The sequence below is a fragment of the Pangasianodon hypophthalmus genome, chromosome 27 (genome assembly GCF_027358585.1).
Source record: "Pangasianodon hypophthalmus isolate fPanHyp1 chromosome 27, fPanHyp1.pri, whole genome shotgun sequence".
Lineage (NCBI taxonomy): Eukaryota > Metazoa > Chordata > Actinopteri > Siluriformes > Pangasiidae > Pangasianodon > Pangasianodon hypophthalmus.
In genome coordinates, this window is record NC_069736.1 from 3,181,635 (window position 1) to 3,204,045 (window position 22,411).

At 38.1% G+C, this 22,411-nt stretch overlaps 2 protein-coding genes across 3 annotated transcripts; both read left to right on the forward strand.

Annotated features, from left to right (window-relative positions):
• The first annotated feature begins 321 nt into the window (after positions 1-321).
• LOC113531427 (homeobox protein goosecoid-2) lies at positions 322-2,193 on the forward strand. Its single transcript, XM_026922181.2, has 3 exons — positions 322-580; positions 1,769-2,001; positions 2,092-2,193. Exons 1-3 carry the CDS (start codon positions 322-324, stop codon positions 2,191-2,193), a joined length of 594 nt encoding a protein of 197 aa, XP_026777982.2.
• A 1,571-nt stretch (positions 2,194-3,764) lies between these two features.
• On the forward strand, positions 3,765-22,359 carry LOC113531609 (3'-5' RNA helicase YTHDC2). Of its 2 annotated transcripts, none has more exons than XM_026922433.3 (31): positions 3,765-3,918; positions 4,988-5,152; positions 5,632-5,722; positions 5,805-6,004; positions 6,655-6,857; positions 6,990-7,156; positions 8,082-8,184; positions 8,666-8,822; positions 9,657-9,764; positions 10,140-10,288; positions 10,392-10,527; positions 10,672-10,798; positions 11,622-11,687; positions 12,078-12,256; positions 12,637-12,733; positions 12,825-12,912; positions 13,006-13,086; positions 13,177-13,259; positions 13,539-13,644; positions 13,806-13,925; positions 14,366-14,638; positions 15,245-15,371; positions 15,546-15,751; positions 15,858-16,053; positions 16,508-16,620; positions 16,993-17,276; positions 17,441-17,633; positions 18,192-18,395; positions 18,544-18,726; positions 20,633-20,704; positions 21,558-22,359. In XM_026922433.3, the coding sequence occupies exons 1-31, from the start codon at positions 3,873-3,875 to the stop codon at positions 21,561-21,563; spliced, it is 4,329 nt and encodes a 1,442-aa protein (XP_026778234.2). In that variant the 5' UTR covers positions 3,765-3,872; the 3' UTR covers positions 21,564-22,359. The 2 variants fall into 2 exon arrangements, with proteins under 2 accessions (XP_026778234.2, XP_026778235.2); XM_026922434.3 differs by having other exon boundaries at positions 16,511-16,620.
• The last annotated feature ends 52 nt before the right edge of the window (positions 22,360-22,411 follow it).

Here is a 22,411-nt window from a genome sequence, read left to right on the forward strand (position 1 = left end):
TGATACAGTGAAATCTGATTTCATTTCAGGCCAAAGCCAGATTAGCTGAATCTCCTGTTCTCGCTAACACCTTCACAAAACTGCCCAGATTAGATGGGATTTTTTTTTTCTTCAGCCACTTTATACTTTTTTGTGCTTTCTGTATAGGGGGATTATGTTTTGTTTCCTTTCTTTAATCTATCGAGTAAATGGGGGGTTTGACACGAAGCACAAGGAGCAGAGAGAGAGAGAGAGAGAGTGAGAGAGAGAGAGGTAAAAAGATTCAGTTCTGTATGAAAGTCTGCTTATTTAGAGTCTCAGAGCAGAGGAGCGCAGCAGACCATGGAGGTGGAAGAAGCTCACATGGAGAAGAAAACGTTCGCCTTCAGCATTGACAGCATCCTGAGCAGGACGTTTGAGAGAAGTGACGAGAGCAAAGCGAGCACAGCTTCCGACTCACGACTCCCCTCTAAGGATGGTCCAGATCTGGAGTCAGGAGCAACTATAAATCCAGCAGAACCTCTTCATCATGTCTGTGTGTGCTGCTGTTACTGCTCACACTGTGGAGAGATGCTCCAAGCTGATTACCTACCTTCTATGTGTAAGACTCACTGTTTAATTCTGATAAACTCATGGTAACTCATCTTACAGTAGTTTTGAACTTATTATATTCAAGTTTTAACCTTCCACATAGAGTAATATAAAATTTGTCTCAGAAGCTTGCAAACTTTGTAATAACTGATAAAGCTTGTAAGAAGAAGCAGTATTTTAATGTAAACCCACACCATACACTAATGTCTATGTCATGTTAACAACTGTTAAAATGTTAAATGCTGTTAAACATTATTTTATATTCCATAAAAATATGAAATGGTTTTTGGGGTGATTATTCTGTTCTCACATTTATTGATGTCTGTTTGATTCTCTTTAGCTCACAATTAATTTTTTAACCCTGTTTAATATATGTCAGTAAAATATATGTTAGTAAACTTCTTCATTTATGTAGGATCAGGCTAAGCTCAAGACATACAATGATGTCTATTACATGGCTATATAAAAGATTTAACATAAGTTTAAGTAGAAGTGGCTGTAGTTTTACGCCGTTAAATATGTAAGGAATAAAACATGTTGGTGTGCTCTCATAGGAAAATAATCAACGAAGGGATGGTATGATGTGGATTGATATATAGAGGGACACGGCTACCACTGTGAAGTTGCCTATTTTCTTATATCAGCATATTACGAAGTCTTTCATATCTCGTACACCACAGCAATTTTTAATTTGAATTTATTCATGAACAAGATGTCATACTTTTTAACTATTTATTGTTACATTTAATGTTATGGAATGTCTGCAAAACAACTTATGACATAGTAGCTGTAAACAGTCATTCCCTCATCATCCTCTCTTTTTCTTTCTCTTGAAGTTAATAAGACAAATGCTTTTATTTGTTCATTATTAGGCGTAGACTCTGTAGCGAGTCTGCCTTTTGTAGGTCATTACTATAGAAACAATAATGTTAAATATATGAAAAGAAATTTTTGAAGGATTTTTAACTTCTCTGAACCTTTTTTGATAATGAAATATAGTGTCCATATTTAATTTTTCAGCTTCTATGTGAAGTAAAAGGCAACTGAACTTTATTTATGCACTTTGAGGAAGAATGACAAGAAACAACTCAAGCTCATGATGTCTATTTGATAACCATACAGTGTAGATTACCTTCATTTAACAGCTGATGTGTGAAAACTGTGTAAAACTTACACATGCACTTGTGTTACATTTCAGCCTGTCAGTTTGCATGGAGCAAGAGAGCGCTGGCTGAGACAAGCCTGACAGGAGAAGGTCAGAGGAGAGAGAGCTTCAGTCAGATCCAGAAACGGATCCGGCGTCACCGTACCATCTTCACTGAGGAGCAGCTAGACGCTCTGGAGGAGCTGTTTGTGCAGAACCAGTATCCAGACATACACACTCGCGAGCAGCTCGCCGAAAGGACTCACCTGAGAGAGGAGAGGGTCGAGGTGAGAACTAGCTACAAACTAAAAAAACACTACAGAATACATTTTAACACATCATTTGGGGTCTGAATAATCAGTGTGATGCACATTTAGGTCTGGTTCAAGAATCGTCGAGCGAAGTGGCGAAGACAGAAGAGGCTACAGTTCAGTCTCCATGGGCAGGATGAGTGGAAAAACGTCCTGCATGGTGATTGAAATGTTCTCATATGTGATTGTGTGTGAGCAATGACTTAACATTCATATATATATATATATATATATATATATATATATATATATATATATATATATATATATGTATGTATGTATATATATATATATATATATATATATATATATATATATACATATATATGAATGTTAAGTCATTGCTCACATATATATACACACACACACACACACACACACACACACACACATACATACATATATATATATGTGTGTGTGTGTGTGTGTGTATATATATATATAATGTTTAGTCAGTGCAGAGATTTTTCCCCCCATAGTGTTTTTAATAGAAAAAATGTTAATGTACCACTATCTTACAATATACACTATATTATTAATATAACCCCTGACCACACCCATATGTGGTTCTTTTCCAAACGGTTACCACAAAGTTGGAAGCACACAATTGTAAAGGATGACTTTGTATGCTGTACAAAGAACCAAACCTGTTCCAGCATGACAACGCCTCTGTTCACGAAACAAGTTTCATGAATACATGGTTTGCCAAGGTTGGAGTGGAAGAAGTCGCGTGTCCGGAACAAAGCCTTGACCCCACTGAACACCTTTGGGATGAACTGGAACACTGACTGCACCCCAGACCTCCTCACCCGACATCAGTGCTTGATCTCACTAATGCTCTTGTAGCTGAATGATCACAAATCCCCACAGCCACGCTCCAACATCTAGTGGAAAGCCTTCCCAGAAGAGTGGAGCTTATTATAACAGCAAAGGGACTGAATCTGGAATGAGATGTTCAGCAAGCACATATGAGTGTGATGGTCAGGTGTCTGCATACCTTTGGCCATATAGTGTATTTACAAGAACTATAAGGATTCCAAGAAGTTAAAAATGAAACATAGTTCAAAGAAGACAACAGATATATTAATGTAGGGTGAATAATTTAAATATTTAAATCACATTTAGAAAGGGAAATGCAAACTTTTGAACTGATATCATTTTTAGTTTTATCTTTTTAACCATTTTTATTACTTGTCTTAGATAATAAAGAAATATGTGTGTATAAACCAACATATTAAATGTCTTGTTAATATAAAATAAATTTATTTATCTTCATTTTGTCTCAAGATAATGCAAACATTTGCATTCTGCTGTGGAAAACAAACTTTCTTCTTAATGTCACTGAATTTGGTTTGTCAGTAATTATTTTTTAAATTTTAATAAACTAACTAAAGTTTAATTTTTGTAATTATTATTATTTTTATTACACTGTTATAATGTATTACTCTGTATTTATAGTAAAATAATGGTGAAGCATGGAGATGAGACATACTGTACAATGTGTTTTCATTTTAACCAATAAAATCTCATCCAGAATCTTTTCCTTTTGTCAAAGTTTTTACTAATTAAAACAGATTAATGGATAACTCTGTGTAAATGCCAGGTATTAATAATCCCAGGATTTTTCTCCTGTCACTTGGCACCAGCTTGAAGAAGCGTTTTCATTCGCCCGGTTTAGCCGGTAGGCGGAGACCATTAAACAACAACAACAGTGCAGAATCACAAATAGCTTATTATTTCCTTTATAGGCGCACTACATAGGGCACGAAAGACGTTTTTAACACCCTAACTAGTGCACACTTTATTTAACACGAAGCTTTTTGGGATTCAGCCGCTAAGTTTCATTAATGCTAGCCGGCTCAGTGTGTATGCTAGTGCAACACACAGCAGAAAGTAAGTAAATTCATTCAGCTCTGATATTATACAAACTGTTTAAGTTTTTTTTTAACAATACACAACACCAGAGGTGTTAATAACATGCCATGAAGGTTTCTTTTTTGTTATCTACAAGCGACCATGTTCATTCTTGCTAGCTATGGGCTTTCAATATATTTTTAGCTAATTATTCAGTAGAACTAGCTAACGGATTTTTTTTTAAACAGGTAACAAAAATATTATCTTGTCATTAAATACAAAAAAAACTGACTTATGTAATGGTTAGCTAATGTACCTGGCTAGCTTCAGCTAACAGAAGTTGTCTTTCTAGCTAATATAATGTTGTGATATTCATAAGATAGTTGAAGTTAAGTTTAGCTAGGTAAGTGTGTATAAAGATAACTAAATGAATTCATGTTAGTTTAACGTGGACAAAAAAAAAGCTTCACTTTCGTTTCTTGGTTGCTGAAAGTGCAAAGCCTGTGAAACTGGCGAGCTAATCTGTGTTAATGTCTTCTAACACATGAACTGAGTTAGCCTTTTTACACAAGGATATGATCTCTCTGTCTGTCTATCTCTCTGTCTGTCTATCTCTCTGTCTGTCTATCTCTCTGTCTGTCTATCTCTCTGTCTGTCTATCTATCTGTCTGTCTATCTATCTGTCTGTCTATCTGTCTGTCTGTCTGTCTGTCTGTCTGTCTGTTTATCTGTCAATCTATCTGTCTATCTTTCTGTCTATCTATTTATATATCTATCCCCCTCTCTAACTGTCTGTCAGTTTGTCTGTCTCTCTGTCTGTCTGTCTATCTATCTATCTATCTGTATATATCTATCTGTCTGTCTATCAATCTGTTTATCTGTCTGTCTATGTATATATTTAGCTGTCTCTGTTTGTTTATCTATTTAACTGTCTGTCTGTCTATCTATCTGTCTAGCTGTCTGTCTCTCTGTCTATTTATCTGTCTCTTTATCTGCATGTCTGTCTGCCTGTCTGTCTAATTGTCTATCTCTCTGTTTATCCATCTGTTTATGTATACTATATTTTTAGAGCCACTTTAAATCCATTTTTATGTTTTTCTCTTATAAGGTGTCATGTCTCAGTCGAAAGCCGCCTCTCAGAAAGCAAACATGAATCCATCGAAGCTGTCCAGTTCACTAAAAGCCAAAGGGCTGAAAGACATCAGGATTGATGAAGAAGTTAAAATTGCGGTGAACATTGCGCTGGAGAGGTTCCAGTACAGCGACCAGAGAGGTGTGTTTAGCCGAAATGGAACAGAAGGCACCATCAGGAACATGCACTTTTTACTTTTTACTCCTTCTGTAGTTTGACTTTAGCTGGAATGTATGAGATTGTATGAGTTTTAGATGTTTGATAAATCAACAATTGAGCTTGTGCTTATTATAATATTTTTTTTAACAGTAGCAAAGATTGACCCATTCTTATGGCTTATATCTTGTGTGTTTCCTATTAGCAATACTTGCACATTTAATGGTGGTCAGTGAATTTTCATGTTTGTAATATTTGATGAAGTTCTTCAGGAAGGAGCTGTCAGTAAAATGTCTGCTCAGATGAGAAACTCCAGCGCTTGAAAAAGCATTCAGGCCTAACCTTACCCCAAGAAGCAGATGTGCTTAAATGAAATAAAAAAAATCACAGTCAGAGTACAAGATCATTCAAGTGCATTACGTACAGGGTTGTAATGTAAATTTCTGTCTTATACGTGCACGTAGAGATGGAGTTTCCTTCTTCACTGACCAGCACAGAGCGAGCATTTATACATCGCCTTGCGCAATCCCTGGGTTACATTTCAAAAAGCAGAGGGTAAGTGTATCTACCTGAAGTTCCTGTCTTTATAAAACTAAACCAAATGTACTCAGTGATGTGTTATTACATGTCATTACAGTAAAGGAATACACCGCTTTCTCATGATATGGAAAAAGGACCGTCCAGAGTCAGCGCAGTCCATTATGACCTTTAGTCTCACCCACAATTCCAAGCATGTGGTTCGAAACCTGCTGCAGAGGTTCCCTATTACTAGTAAAGAGCGCACTGATCTGCTCCAACGCACCGAGAGAGGGCTCGCTCTTTCTCCAGAAGCTGCTGGTAATCACTTATTCAGCATCATTCAGCATCATACTATTTATTTTATTACTCTGATATTATTATTCTGTCAGTGTCCGTATTACAGGAACATCGTAAATCTAAAACCATGACGACTTCTGTTCTGATTTAGAGCAATAGCTGTTACAGAATAACAGTTGCTAAGTTGTTTTAGCTTAGTTACTGGAGCTATTAACTTCAGATGGGAAAAGATAATTAAAGAACATGCTAATGCAAAGTCTCCTAAAAAAAAAAAAAAAAGTGTCCTAACTTTCTTTTGTAATATGTATTTGTGAAATGCTCTGCCTTGCTGGATCTTAAGATAGGAATTTTCTGTAATTCAGCTCCAGGAGTAGTCCAACACTTTTTCCAATATGCTTATTAAAGAAATAATAGCAAGAAATGATGCAGAAATAAATACAAATCATTAAAATGTAAAAAAAATAAATAGATAGAAAATAAACAAAAAAATACAATTGTGAACATACATAATAAAGAAAAAAAAAGAATAAATACAAATAATAAAAAAATTGAAATAAATATAAGAAAAGAGAGAAATTTTTAAAAACATTTTTTAATATCAAGGAAAATGAGAAAACAGAATTGAACATCTGGTTATAAAATAGATTTAACATTAAACATGTTTTCCCCAGGTAATGGACGAGACAAGAACAGGACAAGCGGGCGGCTGAATAACGGCATCCCTCAGGTCCCTCAGAGGAGAGGTCCTTCTGAGCTGGAGTGTTTTCGGAGAGCGCTGCCTGTCTACGAGAGGCAGGAGGAGATCGTGACGGCCATCAAGGAGAACCAGGTGGTGCTGATCGTGGGTGAAACGGGTTCAGGAAAAACCACCCAGGTGAGGCGCACACGTACACCTGTGTGAATACTGGATGAGGTATAAGCATTAATTCATACTCAGTCCTTGTTATTGAGATCGATTAAAGGGCTCACAAAGAATAAGTTATGCACTTGTGTATGTGTTTCCTAGATTCCTCAGTTCCTGCTGGACGACTGCAGCCAGATGGGAAATCCCTGTCGGATCTTCTGTACACAGCCCAGGAGGCTGGCAGCCATCGCTGTGGCGGAGAGAGTGGCGGCGGAGAGAGGAGAGAGCGTCGGCCAGACCATCGGCTACCAGATCCGCCTGGAGAGCAGGTAGAATGACGCAACACATTTCAATGCATTCACACTACTTTTCATTAGTATGGGTGGTTAGCTTTGGGTGGCTGCTGTACACTGTAACTGTGGGAGAAATAAAGAATCTGTTTATCTTCATCTGTCTACCTAATTTAGGACCATCCATCTATCTATCCATCTATCTATCCACCCATCCATCCATCCACCTACATCCGCACTTTTCATTTATCCACCTAACCGTCTCATTTAGTATTCATTCATCCATCTTTCTCATTCCTTTTTATTTAGAACACCCATCTATTAATCCATTCATCCATTTCATCTTTTTCAGGACTTCCGTCCATCAATCCAACCACTCACCCTTTCATCTTATTTAAAACATCAATTTATCCATCCAGACTTTTCTCATTTAGTCCATCCATCCATTCATTTGTACGTCCATCCATTTCTCTTAGTCTATCTGTCCATTCATCTGTTCATTCAACCTTTCACCCACCCAAACTTTCCTCTTATTTAAAAGATTTATTTATCCATCTATCCATCCATCCATTTATTTCATTTAGACCATCCATCCATTCATTTCATTCAGGATATCCATCCATTCACCCAAATATTTCGTCTTATATAATCCATCCATCTAACCACCCTTTCCATCTGTCTACTTCAAGACAGTCCATCTGTCCATTTCATTTAGAACATCTGTCTATCAGGCCGTCCATGTAATTCAGGACACCCATCCATCTCTTTTAGAAAAAAAAAAGGAAAAAAAGAGAAAATGCCCTTTAGTATTAATGTTAAGGTACATCTAACTCTGATGATAAAAAAGACGGTTATTATGGGATTTCTTGATTTATGTGAGATATCTGCCATGTTGGAAGACTTTAACGTACTGTATAAACTGCACAAAGTTTCAGTGTTGATCAAATATTGTTCCCTTGTCCAGAGTTTCTCCCAAGACTTTACTGACTTTTTGCACAAGTGGCGTGCTGCTCAGAACACTGATGGCTGGAGACGCCGTCCTCTCCACCGTCACACATGTCATTGTGGTAAGCACACATTTTAGATTATTTACTGGGATGCCTCTACAACTGTCGATACAACACATCTGCACTGTTGATATGTATGATTAAGACACACCTTTAAAAAGGTGTTTGAATGGCATGATTGCTCCTTCGTAACAACGGCTTTTCAGACAATTTCCTTCCTATTTAATGGGTGTGCTATTTATAGTGAGTGGCTTATTCAAATAACAAATAGAAGTTAATGATATAATAATTAAATAACTTTCAGTGAACTTATAACTCCTAATGTTGTCTTCCTGTTAGAGAGAGTATATTTTAAGTCGTAATTGAGCAAAATATCATTTTGACACAGAATTGATGGTCTTTTTTTTTTTTTTTTTTTTTAAAAACACTAACATATTTAACGTCATGGCATTGTCTACATGACAGTCAAGGAAACACGGCTTTACCTTAATTAAAAAAAATCCTCAATTTTTCAAGTGTTCATCTACCTCCTTTTTCTTAGGACGAGGTCCACGAGCGGGACGGCCTGACAGATTTTCTCCTGACTAAGATGCGGGACATGCTGCAGAAGATGCCCTCTCTGAAGCTCATTCTCTCCAGTGCTGCTCTGGATGTGGATCTTTTCATCAGATACTTTGGCCAGTGCCCGATTATTTACAGTGAGTGAACTAAATGAACATCTAAATGCATAATTAATCATTTTGTTGTTTGGTTACAAGACTATATGACCAATATTTGGCCACTAGGTATCTATCTATCAGTTACAGTTAATATGTTGTGATATTAGGCAGACATAGTATTGTTTTTTTACTTTTTTAATCTCGTGTGACATGGACAAAGCAGTTAATGAATTTACACCAGGCATGATAAACCCCTTGCACAACGCTGCGTCCGATACACATGTTAATCATCATGGCCTTGCTTTTGTCCCATGAGCATCATATCTGACCTACTGCTCCCGTCAGCATATGAGTAAAAATTGCTAGCTTCTGCGACTTTTAGATTATTGTATCTTTCGTTATACACTATATGGCAACATATATACAATATATATTGTAAAGGATGTCTTTGTGTGCTGTAGCTATAACTTAAGAGCATAAACTTGTTCCAGTATGACAATGCCCTGTGCACAGAGCGAGCTCCAAGAAGACATGGTTTGCCAAATTTGGTGTGAAGAACTCGAGTGGCCTGCACAGAGCCCTGACCTTAACCCCACTGAACACCTTTGTGTTGGATGAACTGATGCTCTTGTAGTTGAATGGGCAAATCCTCACAGCCACTCTCCAAAATCTAGTGGAAATCTAGTGGCCTTCCCAGAAGAGTGGAGCTTATTATAACAGCAAAGATTATATTAAATCTGGAATGTGATGTTCAAAAAAGCACATATGGGTGTGATGATCAGGTGTCCACAGATTTTTGGCCATATAGTGTATGAAATCTAATACTGGAACATGATTTTATGCCAACATATTGTGTTATGTCTTTCTGTTAAGTCAAAGGACGGCCATATGACGTCAAACAACTTTTTCTGGAGGACATTTTGCGGACCACTGGCTACACAAACAAGGAGATGGCCAAATATAAGGCAGAGATGCAAAAAGGTGAGTTACACCTAGTGAGTTACCCCTGCCTTTATTATTAGCAGGAAAAATGTTTTTCCAAACCTGCAAGTAACGTAAAAGGGACAGTATATGATGAGCCTTGCACAATAAATTATGTGTTACACCTTTCTGAGAGTACCATCATTGCTTTTTAAAACACTGACCAACTCCATTTCTATTCACTGACATGTAGTTTATTGGCTGTTTTAGTTTTTTCTTTTTAATGACACTAGAAACAGGTCTATATATGAAAAGGACACAGCTGTTTAGCTGCCAATAATACATATACATTTTGAAAATGTCTTCAGCGATCTTGATTTAATATTTTTTGCTATGCGGTCTACACCATCATGTCCCTGTGTGTGCTTTGTGCAGAAGCAAAGCAGCAGACGTCTCTTACAGAGTGGTGTGAGGTGAAAGCGGGTGTATCCCCACCAGTGTCTCAGAAGAACCGGCAGTCTGCTGGCGTCCTGGAGGACGCTGACCTGCTGGACAATGGAGGGGACAGTGTCTTCAGCCAGATGGTAATTTCTTCAGCAAGCTCAGTTCTTTAGGGATGATGGAGCATGATATCAGTTAGTAAATCAACGTGCCACAAAAATAAATCACTTTTGCCTGTGTTTCCAGAGTGAGAAAGACGTGACGTCGCTGGAGCCATGGCTGCTGAAGGAAATGGACGCTTGCATTTCAAGTATCTTTCTGCAGCAGGAGGCTGATGCCTTTGTGCAGCTTTTTAACCTGATTGTCAATGAGAACATCAGTGGTACGGCGCTTACAGATCCACTCGCACATACACACTACTATCAGCTTCAAAAGCTACATTTAAATCTCCTCACGTGACTTGAATACTTACCATGGTATGTTATGTTAATGTGCACATGTCTCTTTTTCCCTGTATTTGTTTCAGTGGATTACAGGCACAGCGAAACGAGTGCCACACCTCTGATGGTGGCCGCAGGGAGAGGCTTCATCGGCCAGATGGAGCAGCTTCTCAGCATGGGGGCTAGTGTGCATGTTAAAGCTTCTAATGGCTGGTGAGGACAGAGCTGAACTTGGATATTAATATAGCATTACAGTTTTCATTTACAGCAATAGACTATAAAAAAGTAAACTGCAGTAAAAGTTTATCTAAAAGGGGAAACAATTTTTTACTGTGTTCAGATTAGAGAATTCAGGACGTTATCTTTATGAGTGGTCTGTGTAAGGAATCACACACTCTGTGTCCTTGTGTTATAGGAAAATAATCAATCATGGGGTGTTGTGATGAAGCAGAGTTACTGTCACCACCCTATAATAGATTGTTTTTGGTTTTTTTTCCAAATAAGAGCAAATTGTTTTATTTCCCTTATACTGTAGCAATTTGCCAGCACTAACAATTTTTTATTAATTAACGAATGACGCATATTACTTTTTAGCTGCTTACAGTTATGATGTGGAATATCCACAAAACAAGCTTTTATTATCATTTATGTTATAGCAGCTATAAGCAATCATTCTTTCTCCAGCCTCTTTTTCCTGTCTTGAAGTTACTAAAACAAAAAAACAGATTGTCATGTTACCAAGAACCCATGAAGTGTAACTGCTCTGTTTTGAAGATGTCAAAAAACTCAAAATTACAGGTTTACTTCTGACTGTGATTGTGATTTTAATCTGTTTATGTGGGGCTTCCAAGATGGGTTACAACGTATTACAAGTGCGTTGATATAAATATTGCATCTGGAACTACTCACAGTGCTGCTGGCATAGAGCAACACCTTCTGACCAATCAGAATCGAATGTTTAACAGCGAGGAGGTATAAAAAGAATAATTTAAGTATAATAAATGTCAATGTTTCATTTTTTTTTTTTTTTTTTTAGGACTGCTCTTGACTGGGCCAAACACTTCAACCAGACTGAAGCAGTAGATCTGCTTGAGTCACACATGTGAGTACTTACAGAGTTTCAACAAATGAAAATAATCTAATAAGTGCATGTTATTGTTCATCCAATTATTGCCAAAGACTGATTCTCTGCACTGGAAAAAAGTATACATCTCAATAGCTGCCAGTAAACCCAGCAAGAATGAAGAATGCAATCCAATTTGAACTTCTCCGTTTTTTTTAATATAGTGTTTTTCACTTGTGTGTATTCGTTTGAGAGAGTTATGGTTGCAAACTTCACACAGTGCTGTCTTCCTTAAGTCAAGTGCCAGCACTCTTTTCTGTCATATATATGCAGATATTGGGGGGAAAATACAAATAAGTTACTCTATACATGCAGTATTAGACTAAAGTTTGGTGTCTGTTTTGGATATTATTTTGCACATCTGTGCAGCTCGTCTCTGGAGGCTGGTCAGCTGGACGAGTCGTCCCTGGTGCAGTCAGCCAGTGGGGAGCTCAGCGCTCAGGACAAGGAGCTGCTCAAGGCTTACCACCACAGCTTTGATGATGAGAAAGTGGACCTGGACCTCATCATGCACCTGCTCTTCAACATCTGTCAGAGCTCTGATGAAGGTGAGAGTAAGGACGAAGATCGGGAATTAGTATCTCGATGGGATAAGAAGACATGTAGCCAAAACTCTGCATCTTAAAAATTGCCGTAGTGTTGAATTGTGAGTTTAAGAGAAGCAAAAGCAGCATTGTATGACTATGTAATTAACTGTGTGTGTTATCTGGCAAATCAAAATGAGTTTGGGTTTGGTCCAACTACCTGGAATAGACACCATAGCAACACCCAAGAAATGCAACTTTATAGTTTATATCTGTTCTTTTACTCTTATCAAGCTGAGCATTGCAGGCCAGGAAATATCTTTAGTACCCTGGTGTGTTATTGGGAGCTGTGCCATAAAGAACTTTTGATCAATCAGAAGTGTGTGTTTCTTCTCTGTCCTTAGGTGCAGTCTTGATATTTTTGCCAGGATATGATGAGATAGTTGGACTGCGAGACCGCATTCTTTTTGACGATAAAAGATTTGCAGATCATCAGCATAGGCATGTTAAGTTTCATGGTTCACTTAATTTGAAATATGCAACATTTTATTCATACATAATTTACTTGTAATATTTTGTTATTGTCCTTCAGGTACCAGGTGTTCACACTACACTCCAACATGCAGACTTCAGATCAGAGGAAAGTTCTGAAACCAACTGCAGGCGGGGTTCGCAAAATTGTGAGTGCACTTTTTAAATTTTGGACACTTCACCATGCTAATTTTCCTTAAGATTTCTTATCTTGGTGATTTCTCTTTTTTTCCCCCTATAAGATTCTCTCGACCAACATCGCTGAAACAAGTATCACCGTCAACGATGTTGTCTTTGTTATTGACTCTGGCAAGGTTAAAGAGGTAACTTTATAAAATTCTGTTAATTCTAAGACATCTTGCTGTGTTACATCTCAGATACAATAATTTTTTGGTTGGTGTTTTTTGTGACAGAAAGCTTTCGATGCCCTGAATCATGTGACCATGCTAAAGATGGTGTGGATATCAAAAGCAAGCTCACTACAGCGTAAAGGAAGGTGCATAACTCTTTATATTTATGTATTCAACAGTGCTGTGCTAGGCTGTGACATTTTAAAACAATCACTTGTCAGTAATGCTAATACTGTTAGACACATAATGGCCTGTGACTACCAGGCCTAGAACCCAATTTCAAGCCTGCCCAGGCCCAACCTGGCCTTAGCAAACCCTTTGAAAGTGGCTGAGATACCACACCAAACACTTGGAATGCCAGTACACCTGCCTAGCAACACCCATGCAACACAGTTTTATGTCTATTTTTTTTTTTCGTGTTCTAGAGCCGGACGTTGCAGGCCGGGAATCTGTTTCCATCTGTTCAGCAGGCTGCGCTTCAATAACATGCTGGAGTATCAGGTTCCTCAGCTGCTGCGTATGCCTCTGCAGGTATATTCTCACACACGTGCACTTTGCATATCTCCAGCAGTTACACACAACAAAGGCACAACAAAGATAATAAATCCATACTGTGATTCAGAGTGATTCAGAAGTGAGGAAGTAATAGTTTTTTATCTCACTCTCTCTCTCTCTCTCTCTTTGTGTTTTAGGAACTCTGTCTTCACACTAAACTTTTGGCCCCTATTACCTGCTCCATTGCTGAGTTCCTTGCCAAAGCCCCAGAGCCACCACACCTGCTCACTGTCAAGAACGCTGTGCAGATGCTCAAGGTATTAACCACGAACCTTCACAACTTACACTAAAATATCATTTTACACCGTCCTGATTTATTATTTAGGCTGAAGTTACAGAATACTGCCAGAGGGAAATTTACAGATCCAGTCCAGAACTCCCAGTCTTGTTCTGCTCAAGCTCCTAACACCCCTGAGCCAAAAAAATCATCTTACTGCATTATCTGGTTTGGGTTTGGGGTTGAAATGAGATAAAATATTTTTATTTTCATTTGAATAAAAGCTATTTTGGGGAATTTTACACTGCTTATTCTTAGATTTAACTCAGGAACCCTGAGGGGGGGAGATCATTTAGTCCTGTCTTCTATTTTTTTTCCTGCATGTTGTACCAGTTCTGTTCAGTTTTTCTGTATACTTGTATATGAAAGGAATGACAAGTTAAACTCAATGTATCTCAAATTCTATGTGTTTATACAAAGACCATAGATGCCATGGACCCATGGGAGGACCTGACTGAGCTTGGCTACCATCTAGCTGACCTGCCTGTGGAGCCACACCTGGGGAAGATGGTGCTATGTGCAGTGGTGCTCAAGTGCTTGGACCCGATCCTCACCATTGCCTGCATGCTGTCCTACAGGGAACCATTTGTGCTACCATCTCAGGCTTCACAAAAACGAGCCGCCATGTTGTGCAGGAGATGCTTTGCTGCCAACACCTTCAGTGATCACATGGCCTTGCTTCGCGCTTTTCAGGTAGCCACACTCACTGCCGGACAGTTTACCAGACAAATCTAGACATGTACTGATAATGTAATACAAAATACTATGATTTTTTGGTCTTGAGATGAAGTCTGTCTCATTTGGAAGACAGCTGAATTCATGCTGTCTTTTAGGTTTCAGTATTTTGGACAAATTGAAAGACTATTGCATGTATTCCTTTTGGGAGAAAAAAAACAATCAAACTGTAATTTGTGAAAAAATATTCAGAAAAATGAATGGGTTTGCTTTTATTAAACATGTAGCATTTTAACACTGAAATATCACACACTGAAGTTAGACAATTATAAAAAAAAAAATCTAATATTGGCACGTGGCTCTAATATTGGAACCATCTGCTGTTGGCAAAAATGGCTTATCAGTGTATTACAACAGCAAGAGTTATTAACATGCAAAAGACTGATTTCTAATACTTAGATTAGCATTTGTCTTGTTTTCAGTGATGAATCAACACTGGTCTTGCAATCTTGACCAAGATTAAGCCTAATGTATCTTTAGGAAACTTGAAATCCATATAAATGGAGGAGATAATTTTATCTGAGTTTTTTGTTTTTGATGTATGAAGTGTGTTTTGTATCTCAGGCATGGCAGAAGGCCCGCAGTGATGGCTGGGAGAGGTCTTTCTGTGAGAAAAACTTCCTGTCACAAGCCACCATGGAAATCATCATCAGGATGCGCACCCAGCTGCTGGGCCAGCTCCGTGCCATAGGTACACCAACAACACTCCAGGAGCCAACCCAAGCTTTGTTCCAGCTCTGAAAAACATGTACAAAAAATGTATATTGTAGACTGGGACTGAAATAACTAATCTTGTCTTTTCACACAGTATTAAGATAATGTGACCTGTTACACAGTATAGCTCAACGCACACTCTGGCTTTCAGGTTTCGTTCGCGCTCGGGGTTGCAGTGATATCCGGGATGTAAATCTGAACTCCGAGAACTGGGCAGTGGTGAAGGCGGCGCTTGTAGCAGGCATGTACCCTAACCTGGTCCACATAGACCGCGACAACCAAACACTCCGAGGTGCCAAAGAGAAGAAGGTTCGCTTCCACCCTACATCCGTCCTGAGCCAACCCCAATACAAGAAGGTCAGTTTCAGCCATCGTAGAACCATCCACTTTCTTTTAAGTGCTCTTTTTTTTAGATGAAGGATGTGTGTAAGTGTGACTTAGTATGTCAAATTTCCTTCTTCAGATTCCTCCAGCTAACGCCCAAGCAGCAGCAGTTCAGTCTCTGCCTACAGACTGGTTGATCTATGACGAGATGACACGAGCACACAGGATAGCCAGCGTGCGCTGCTGCACTGCGGTCACGCCGCTCACCGTGGCTGTGTTTGGAGGGTGTGCCAAACTGCCCAGCACGGCGTTTCAGGAACCTTCCTCACCCCGAGGTAACCCACTATCAATAAAATGATCAATCAGTTTTAATCGTATTCCTGTTTTGGCTGTGTACATATTCCGAAGACTTTTCCACTTAAATGTTCTCAATCAGCCAAGACATCCCTGACATGTCCGACGTTTTTGATCTTCTAAACATGCCTTGGTTAAATTTTGTACATTTCACTGAACATTCTGTTAGAAAGGAGCTACATATTTATTTTATTTATACACAACAGTGGTGCTGACATCTACTTCATCTACATCTTTCTTGATTTCGACAAGCTACTATAAATATATAACTATAGGTCTATATTTATTGGTTATTCAGATTAGCCTGGCCTTTGTACTATATCTATGTACTATATAGAGGTCTTCACAGCTATTAAATAAATAGTTGTAAGTGTTCAGTTGTACAGTCACACTAATCGTGGCTCTGTGTGCGTATGGGTTTGTGTACATTCCCAGTAGCAGATGATGGTCTGTGTGAGAGCAGTGACAGTGACAGTGAGACTCGCTCCACAGATCAGCTGGCTCAGATGAAGATCGATGAGTGGCTTAACTTCAAATTGGATCAAGAGGTATGGAAGGGGGAAAAACTCTTGATTTTCTTTCTCTGTTTTACTTACTGCTCCTTATTTCTTTGCTGTTTGCTAAAATGTAGAATGTATAGAACATTTCCATTCCTTTCCTCTGCTCTTCTTTATTTTTCCCACACTTTTCCTGTATTATTTATTGCACTGCCACTTTGTTATTTGGATTACTGTTTAAGAGAAGAGTTAATAGTAGTTAGTAGTATTTATTCTACCAAACTTCTTTACAGCCTAGTGTGCAGAATGTTTTCCCAAAATGTCTGATGTGGCTTCTGGGATATACTGATACTTTAAAATTGTTCAATATTAGATGTTTTTGCACTTCAGTGTATTTGATTTCCTTTTCTCTCATTTCTAAAGATGGCGTCCATGGTGTTCCAGCTGAGGCAGCGCTGGCATAGCTTGTTCTTGAGGAGGATCCGTTGCCCCTCTAAGCCGTGGTCCCAGCTGGACGAGGCGACGATTCGGGCCATGGTGTCCATACTGGGTGCCGAAGAACAGGCAGCCGGCCTGCAGCAGCCCACGGGTATTGGCCAGAGACCCAAACCCATAAGTCCAGATGAGCCTCAGCACCAGTCAAACAGCTGGAGGAGTGGACACAGGAGTGTCATGGAGCAGAGTCATGAGGCTCCCACACCAGATAGGTAAGACTTCCAGAAAGACAAAATGCTCATAAGGATGGCTAATACTGAGCAAGACAAATATTGTGTAAATTTGATTTTCCTCAAAACTACTACTTTAGGTCTTTAACTTAGGACTTTTTTAAGATTGTACCATGATTGTACCATGGTTATGTTTTATTTCTCAGGTCTCCAAAAGTGCCATCTGCTGTTTCTCTGTCTAAGAGCCAAAGAGATAAAAGTGCTGTCTTTTCCAAACGTTCAGCTGATGACCATCTGCCAGTAAAGTCAGACAGCCCCAGTTTAACCAGTCCCAGCGCCAGTCCCTCGTCCAGTTCCTCAATAAAAGGACCGGCCGTTCTTATGTCACCTTTAGCTGGGGTGGGTAAAACTTTTTTTTTAATTGATTAAACAAGTAGAATAAAGTAAAGTAAATAAATTAAGCTCACAATGAAATGTGCATCTTTCAATTTAAAAAATTTGCCAAACTGAAATGGAATTTACTCTGACCCATTAAATATGCAAAGAAATGTTAAAGAAAGGATTTTCCTAACATGGACTATGTCTATTTAGGAGGGTAAAGACTGATGGAGATGGGGAACCATATTTGTAATAAAATCCTGTAATTCAATTTAGGTTTGTTGATATTATAGTGCTTTTAATGATAGGCATCATCACATCGAATAATGACACCAAATAGTGGGGTATTGATAATAGCAGTACACAAAATTATGAGTTGCAGTAACATTTACTAAAACATTGCAAATCAGCTGCAATTTTAGAAAAAAAAAAAAAAAAAAAAATCTGGATTTTTAACCAGTTTAGAATATGCGAAACTTAACCTTCACCTTAATACATCTATACATCCTTTCTTGACCTTAGCATAGACTCTGTTTCTCTTTTTTTTATCTTCTATATATAATATTTAATCTACTCCAGGTTTCCAAGTCGCCATCGCTGAGGCCCAGACCATCAGTGCGTTACTTCATCATGAAGAGCAGCAACCTGAGGAATATCGAGCTCTCCCAGCAGAGGGGCATCTGGTCCACTACACCCAACAACGAACACAAACTGAACCGAGCCTTCCAGGAGAACGGCACCGTCTTCCTTATCTTCTCTGTGCAAGGCTCCGGACACTTCCAGGTGCGCCATGAGACTCAAAAGGATTTAAACCTTCAGTAGCTTAAAATAAAGTAGAAATCCTGTTTCCTTTATTTTCACCTTCAAAAACAGGCAGTCCTACTTCTAATCTTGTGCTAATCTTGTTGTAATTATGTTTTATATCTCTCAGGGTTATGCTCGGATGAGTTCGGAGATTGGCTCGGAGCGCTGTAAGGACTGGGGTGCGACCGGTCTGGGAGGAGTCTTCAGTGTGGAATGGATCCGTAAAGAGAGTCTCCCTTTCCAAGTCACTCACCAACTCCTCAACCCCTGGAACGACAACAAGAAAGTGCAGATCAGCCGAGACGGACAGGTGGGTCACGATCAGGACAGATAGCCCGACAAGGTGCCAGTTTCTAATTGGTTCACACTGCACAGCTTTTTTTTCCCCACTATAAATCTTAAGAAGATTGTCTTTTTATGGAGAGCTCAAGTTATGGAATCAATTTTTTTTTTAATAGCAGAATTAAACAAAGAATCCATAGTCAGGGAATGAAACAACAGATTTACTGGCAATTACAGCAAACTAAATGAGAGCTATATTGCTACTGCTGATAATAACAAAACATCTTTTGAACAATTAAACACTTTTACAAAGTAGAAATAATAATAATAATAATAATAATAAACATTTACAAAAATCTGTAGATATCTGTAGTATCTATAGATGATAGAACTTTGGAGGGTAAAATTAGTTCTTAAACGCAAAGATAATTTTTTATTTTTTTGCCTTGTATTATGAAATGCTCCCATCTGATGAGAGAGTTATTTTTCTGGCCTCCATTAAGAGAAACGTGAACAATGAATCAGGATTTGTAGATTTCGGTTACAAAAAAATTAAACATTGCAATGGTCAAGGAAGAAGCAATGGGTTTACTCACAATTGAGAGTCACATTGCCAATGCTTAAAAAAAGATCCTCTATGCTACACACTCTGAAAACAGCATTTATAAAACGTGTTTTTGCATGTAATATATGATACTTCTGTGATGGCCTTGTGGCTTTATTTATGGTATTTTTGAGCCTCATGAGTGAATTTTTAAATATATATTAAACAGACTGTTATTTTTCAGCCTGGTCCAATTGTAAAACGTGTTTGTGTCAGAAGCAGTCATACATGGAGTTGTGCACTGGAAGCACTATTGAATTTCATTGATGACATCGTCATATAGCACCGAACTCTTTATATTCTCTCTGAAAGGCCACTGAATTCAGAGCTTCTCTATTTGTGGGCATATAATAAAGAGGTGTAGGTGAAGCAGACGCAGATGAATCCTTGACCTACAGGAAACAGAGAAAAATGAAGAATTACGGTTGGATTATGAAGACTAGAGCCGTGTTGGAATAATACTTACGATATTAAGCGGTCTGTTTTGAATGCCAGCCAGTTCTGTCTGAATTCTCAGTGGACAATTAATTTATTACTGCTAATAGTGTATAGTGCTCTATGTAAAAACCCTGTGGACAAGTAAATAAAAAATACATTTTCAAAGAGAGATCTGGTTAAATTAGTTTAGAGAATTTACCACTATAGTGTCTTGTGTTAAATATTTATTTACATGAAAAGGTTACCGGGCCAAATCAGCATCTCCTTGTGGGAATAAATGTTATATGAATATACACTCACCAGCCGCTTTCTTAGGAAAACCTGTAAGCCTGCACATTCATGCAGTTATCCAATCAGCCAATCATGTGGCAGCAGCGCAGCACATAAAATCATGCAGCTACAGGTCAAGAGCTTCAGTTAATGTACACATCAAACTTGAGAAAAAAAGTCAGTGACTTTGACCATGGTGTCATTGTTGGTGCCAGACTCTTTACAACTGTGGTGGACAGAAAAGCATCTCAGAAAGCACAACACGTCAAAAATTAAGGTGGATGGGCTACAACAGCAGAAGACTACATCGGGTTCCACTCCTGTCAGCCAGAAACAGGAATCTGTCCATGGATAGTTGAAGTTTGGAAAAATGTCTAGTTTGAAATTCTTGAGGCGTTCTAAAATTTTTTTAATCGTAAATTGTACTCGAGTTTATCATAAAGCTGATTTGCTCACTGGTTACTCTGGAATCTTCTGTTCGCCACCTTCTGCTGGCTGTGGTCAAAGCTAACAGTATTTCCTTAGTCTTTGTTAGAACTCTGGTGAAAATAGTAATGAATAAATATGTGTACATATATTTGAAGCAGGTTAAACCTTGTATATTTGTTTGTACGATGTGTAGGAGCTGGAACCTCAGGCTGGAGCACAGCTGTTGCAACTCTGGGATCGCTTCTCCGTCAAACAGCAGCATGAGGTATACAACACTGCCTGAGGCATACCCTGGGATTAGAAACAAAACATAATGTCATGTGGTGTAACTAAAAGTTGTCAGTAATCCAATTTTTCTTTAATGTCTTGTAGTAGGTCATGGCAAGTGAACTTTATAATCTATAAAAATGTTTTGCCACTCACCTGAGGGTCTATATCAGAAGTTTCCCGCTATTTAGTCGACGTTATAAAGACACACAGATGTGCACTAAATTTCTTAATGTCCTTAAACACACATCCAAGTGCTTAGACTTATTACTACAAGACATAGTGACCTTTTAAAAGTGCAATTTATAATGACTTGAAGTGTTTCTACATCTGTAACAACTTTATTTAATAATATACATTTTAAAAATATACCTTAGATCTGGCTTATTTTTTTAATCCAGACTTTAACACCATCTCTTTTCCCTTTAAGGCAATCCACAAGGCATACATAGTAGAGATGAACAATATGAACAAGAATTAAAACAAAAGTTAAAATATGTCATAGTTAAATATTGGCTTGCACTACTTTGACCAATTTTATTTACTTTTATTTATTTTTGTTTATTGATTGATTAATTGAGCCAGTGCCACAATTCAACAAAACCCACCAAAAAATTAATCTGGATCCTCTGAAATGGTCAGGATGAGCACCAAACAGAGTCAAACGTCCATATGCTTTGCTAGAGGACTTATTTGCATATTGCAAGTTCTAATACATAGTTTCAGCTGAGTGGGTGGAGTCAGCTGGGGGAAGGAGAAAGGCTTTTCCATGATTTACTTGGAATTGTGTCCTTTAGGGTATTTAACGACAGGTAATGACATTAAACCTTTTTTTTTTTTTGGTTTTCCAGCTTTGAAGAAGGATGTTGGCAAAATTACTGTGACCTTCGACCTCATGTACCTCATCAGTAAGCGAATTGACGCAGCACTGAAACCTGAAAATGTCACTTCACTTCCTGTCTTTTCATACATATAATTAAGGTGATCCGAGAGTATCCTATTCAAACTCGAGAGCCATAGATATTCCACTGTAAAATGTATTTTAGCATTTAATCCCATTCCAAACATCCATTTACATCCATCCCATAATTATCAGTGTTGGCATTTTCTTGAGCATGGGGCCAGTCTTTTTTTTTTTTACTGCACTATTTTCCTGGCTGAGCAAATGTTCCTCTGCTGTCAGATTTGCACAGACAGATGAAATAACACTATGTTCATGTTGAGTTATTTTTATTATAATGTGAATTCTGCTTAACCAAAAGAAATGGTCTATAGGGGGGATCCTTCATGTAAGATTGATTAGTATAATAGAAGAGATTCTCTCCAGATTCCACAAATGGCTTCTCTCTCCTCATGAACTTTACCAGCTTTCTGATTATAAATGAATGAGGAAAAGAAAGTCAAAGAACTTTGGCCAGTACATACATGATTTATGTGTTCTTTTCTGCTGTAATTTTCCCCTTGATCTTATGAGAGCTGTTATTTGATCACTTTTTATGATCATTTGTTGGCTCGGTTTATTCAGTTTTGCTTGAAAATGAACAATCAGCTAATGCGTAATGTTCATCAATGCATGGTTTTATGTCAGATTTGAAGTTATATGATGTAATCTAATCTCTACAGACAATAAACAAGTTCATGTTTCAACTTTCAGATGTTTTTCTCTTTTTTTTTTTAATGTGGTGTGAATCACAAATTGACCAGA

Coding starts and splice junctions, on each gene's coding strand:
- LOC113531427 (XM_026922181.2), top strand. CDS start 322: ATGGAGGTGGAAGAAGCTCACATGGAGAAGAAAACGTTCGCCTTCAGC. Junction 581..1,768: donor TGATTACCTACCTTCTATGT/GTAAGACTCACT, acceptor GTTACATTTCAG/CCTGTCAGTTTGCATGGAGC. Junction 2,002..2,091: donor TGAGAGAGGAGAGGGTCGAG/GTGAGAACTAGC, acceptor ATGCACATTTAG/GTCTGGTTCAAGAATCGTCG.
- LOC113531609 (XM_026922433.3), top strand. CDS start 3,873: ATGCTAGCCGGCTCAGTGTGTATGCTAGTGCAACACACAGCAGAAA. Junction 8,185..8,665: donor CCGTCACACATGTCATTGTG/GTAAGCACACAT, acceptor CCTTTTTCTTAG/GACGAGGTCCACGAGCGGGA. Junction 16,054..16,507: donor GGAACCTTCCTCACCCCGAG/GTAACCCACTAT, acceptor GTACATTCCCAG/TAGCAGATGATGGTCTGTGT.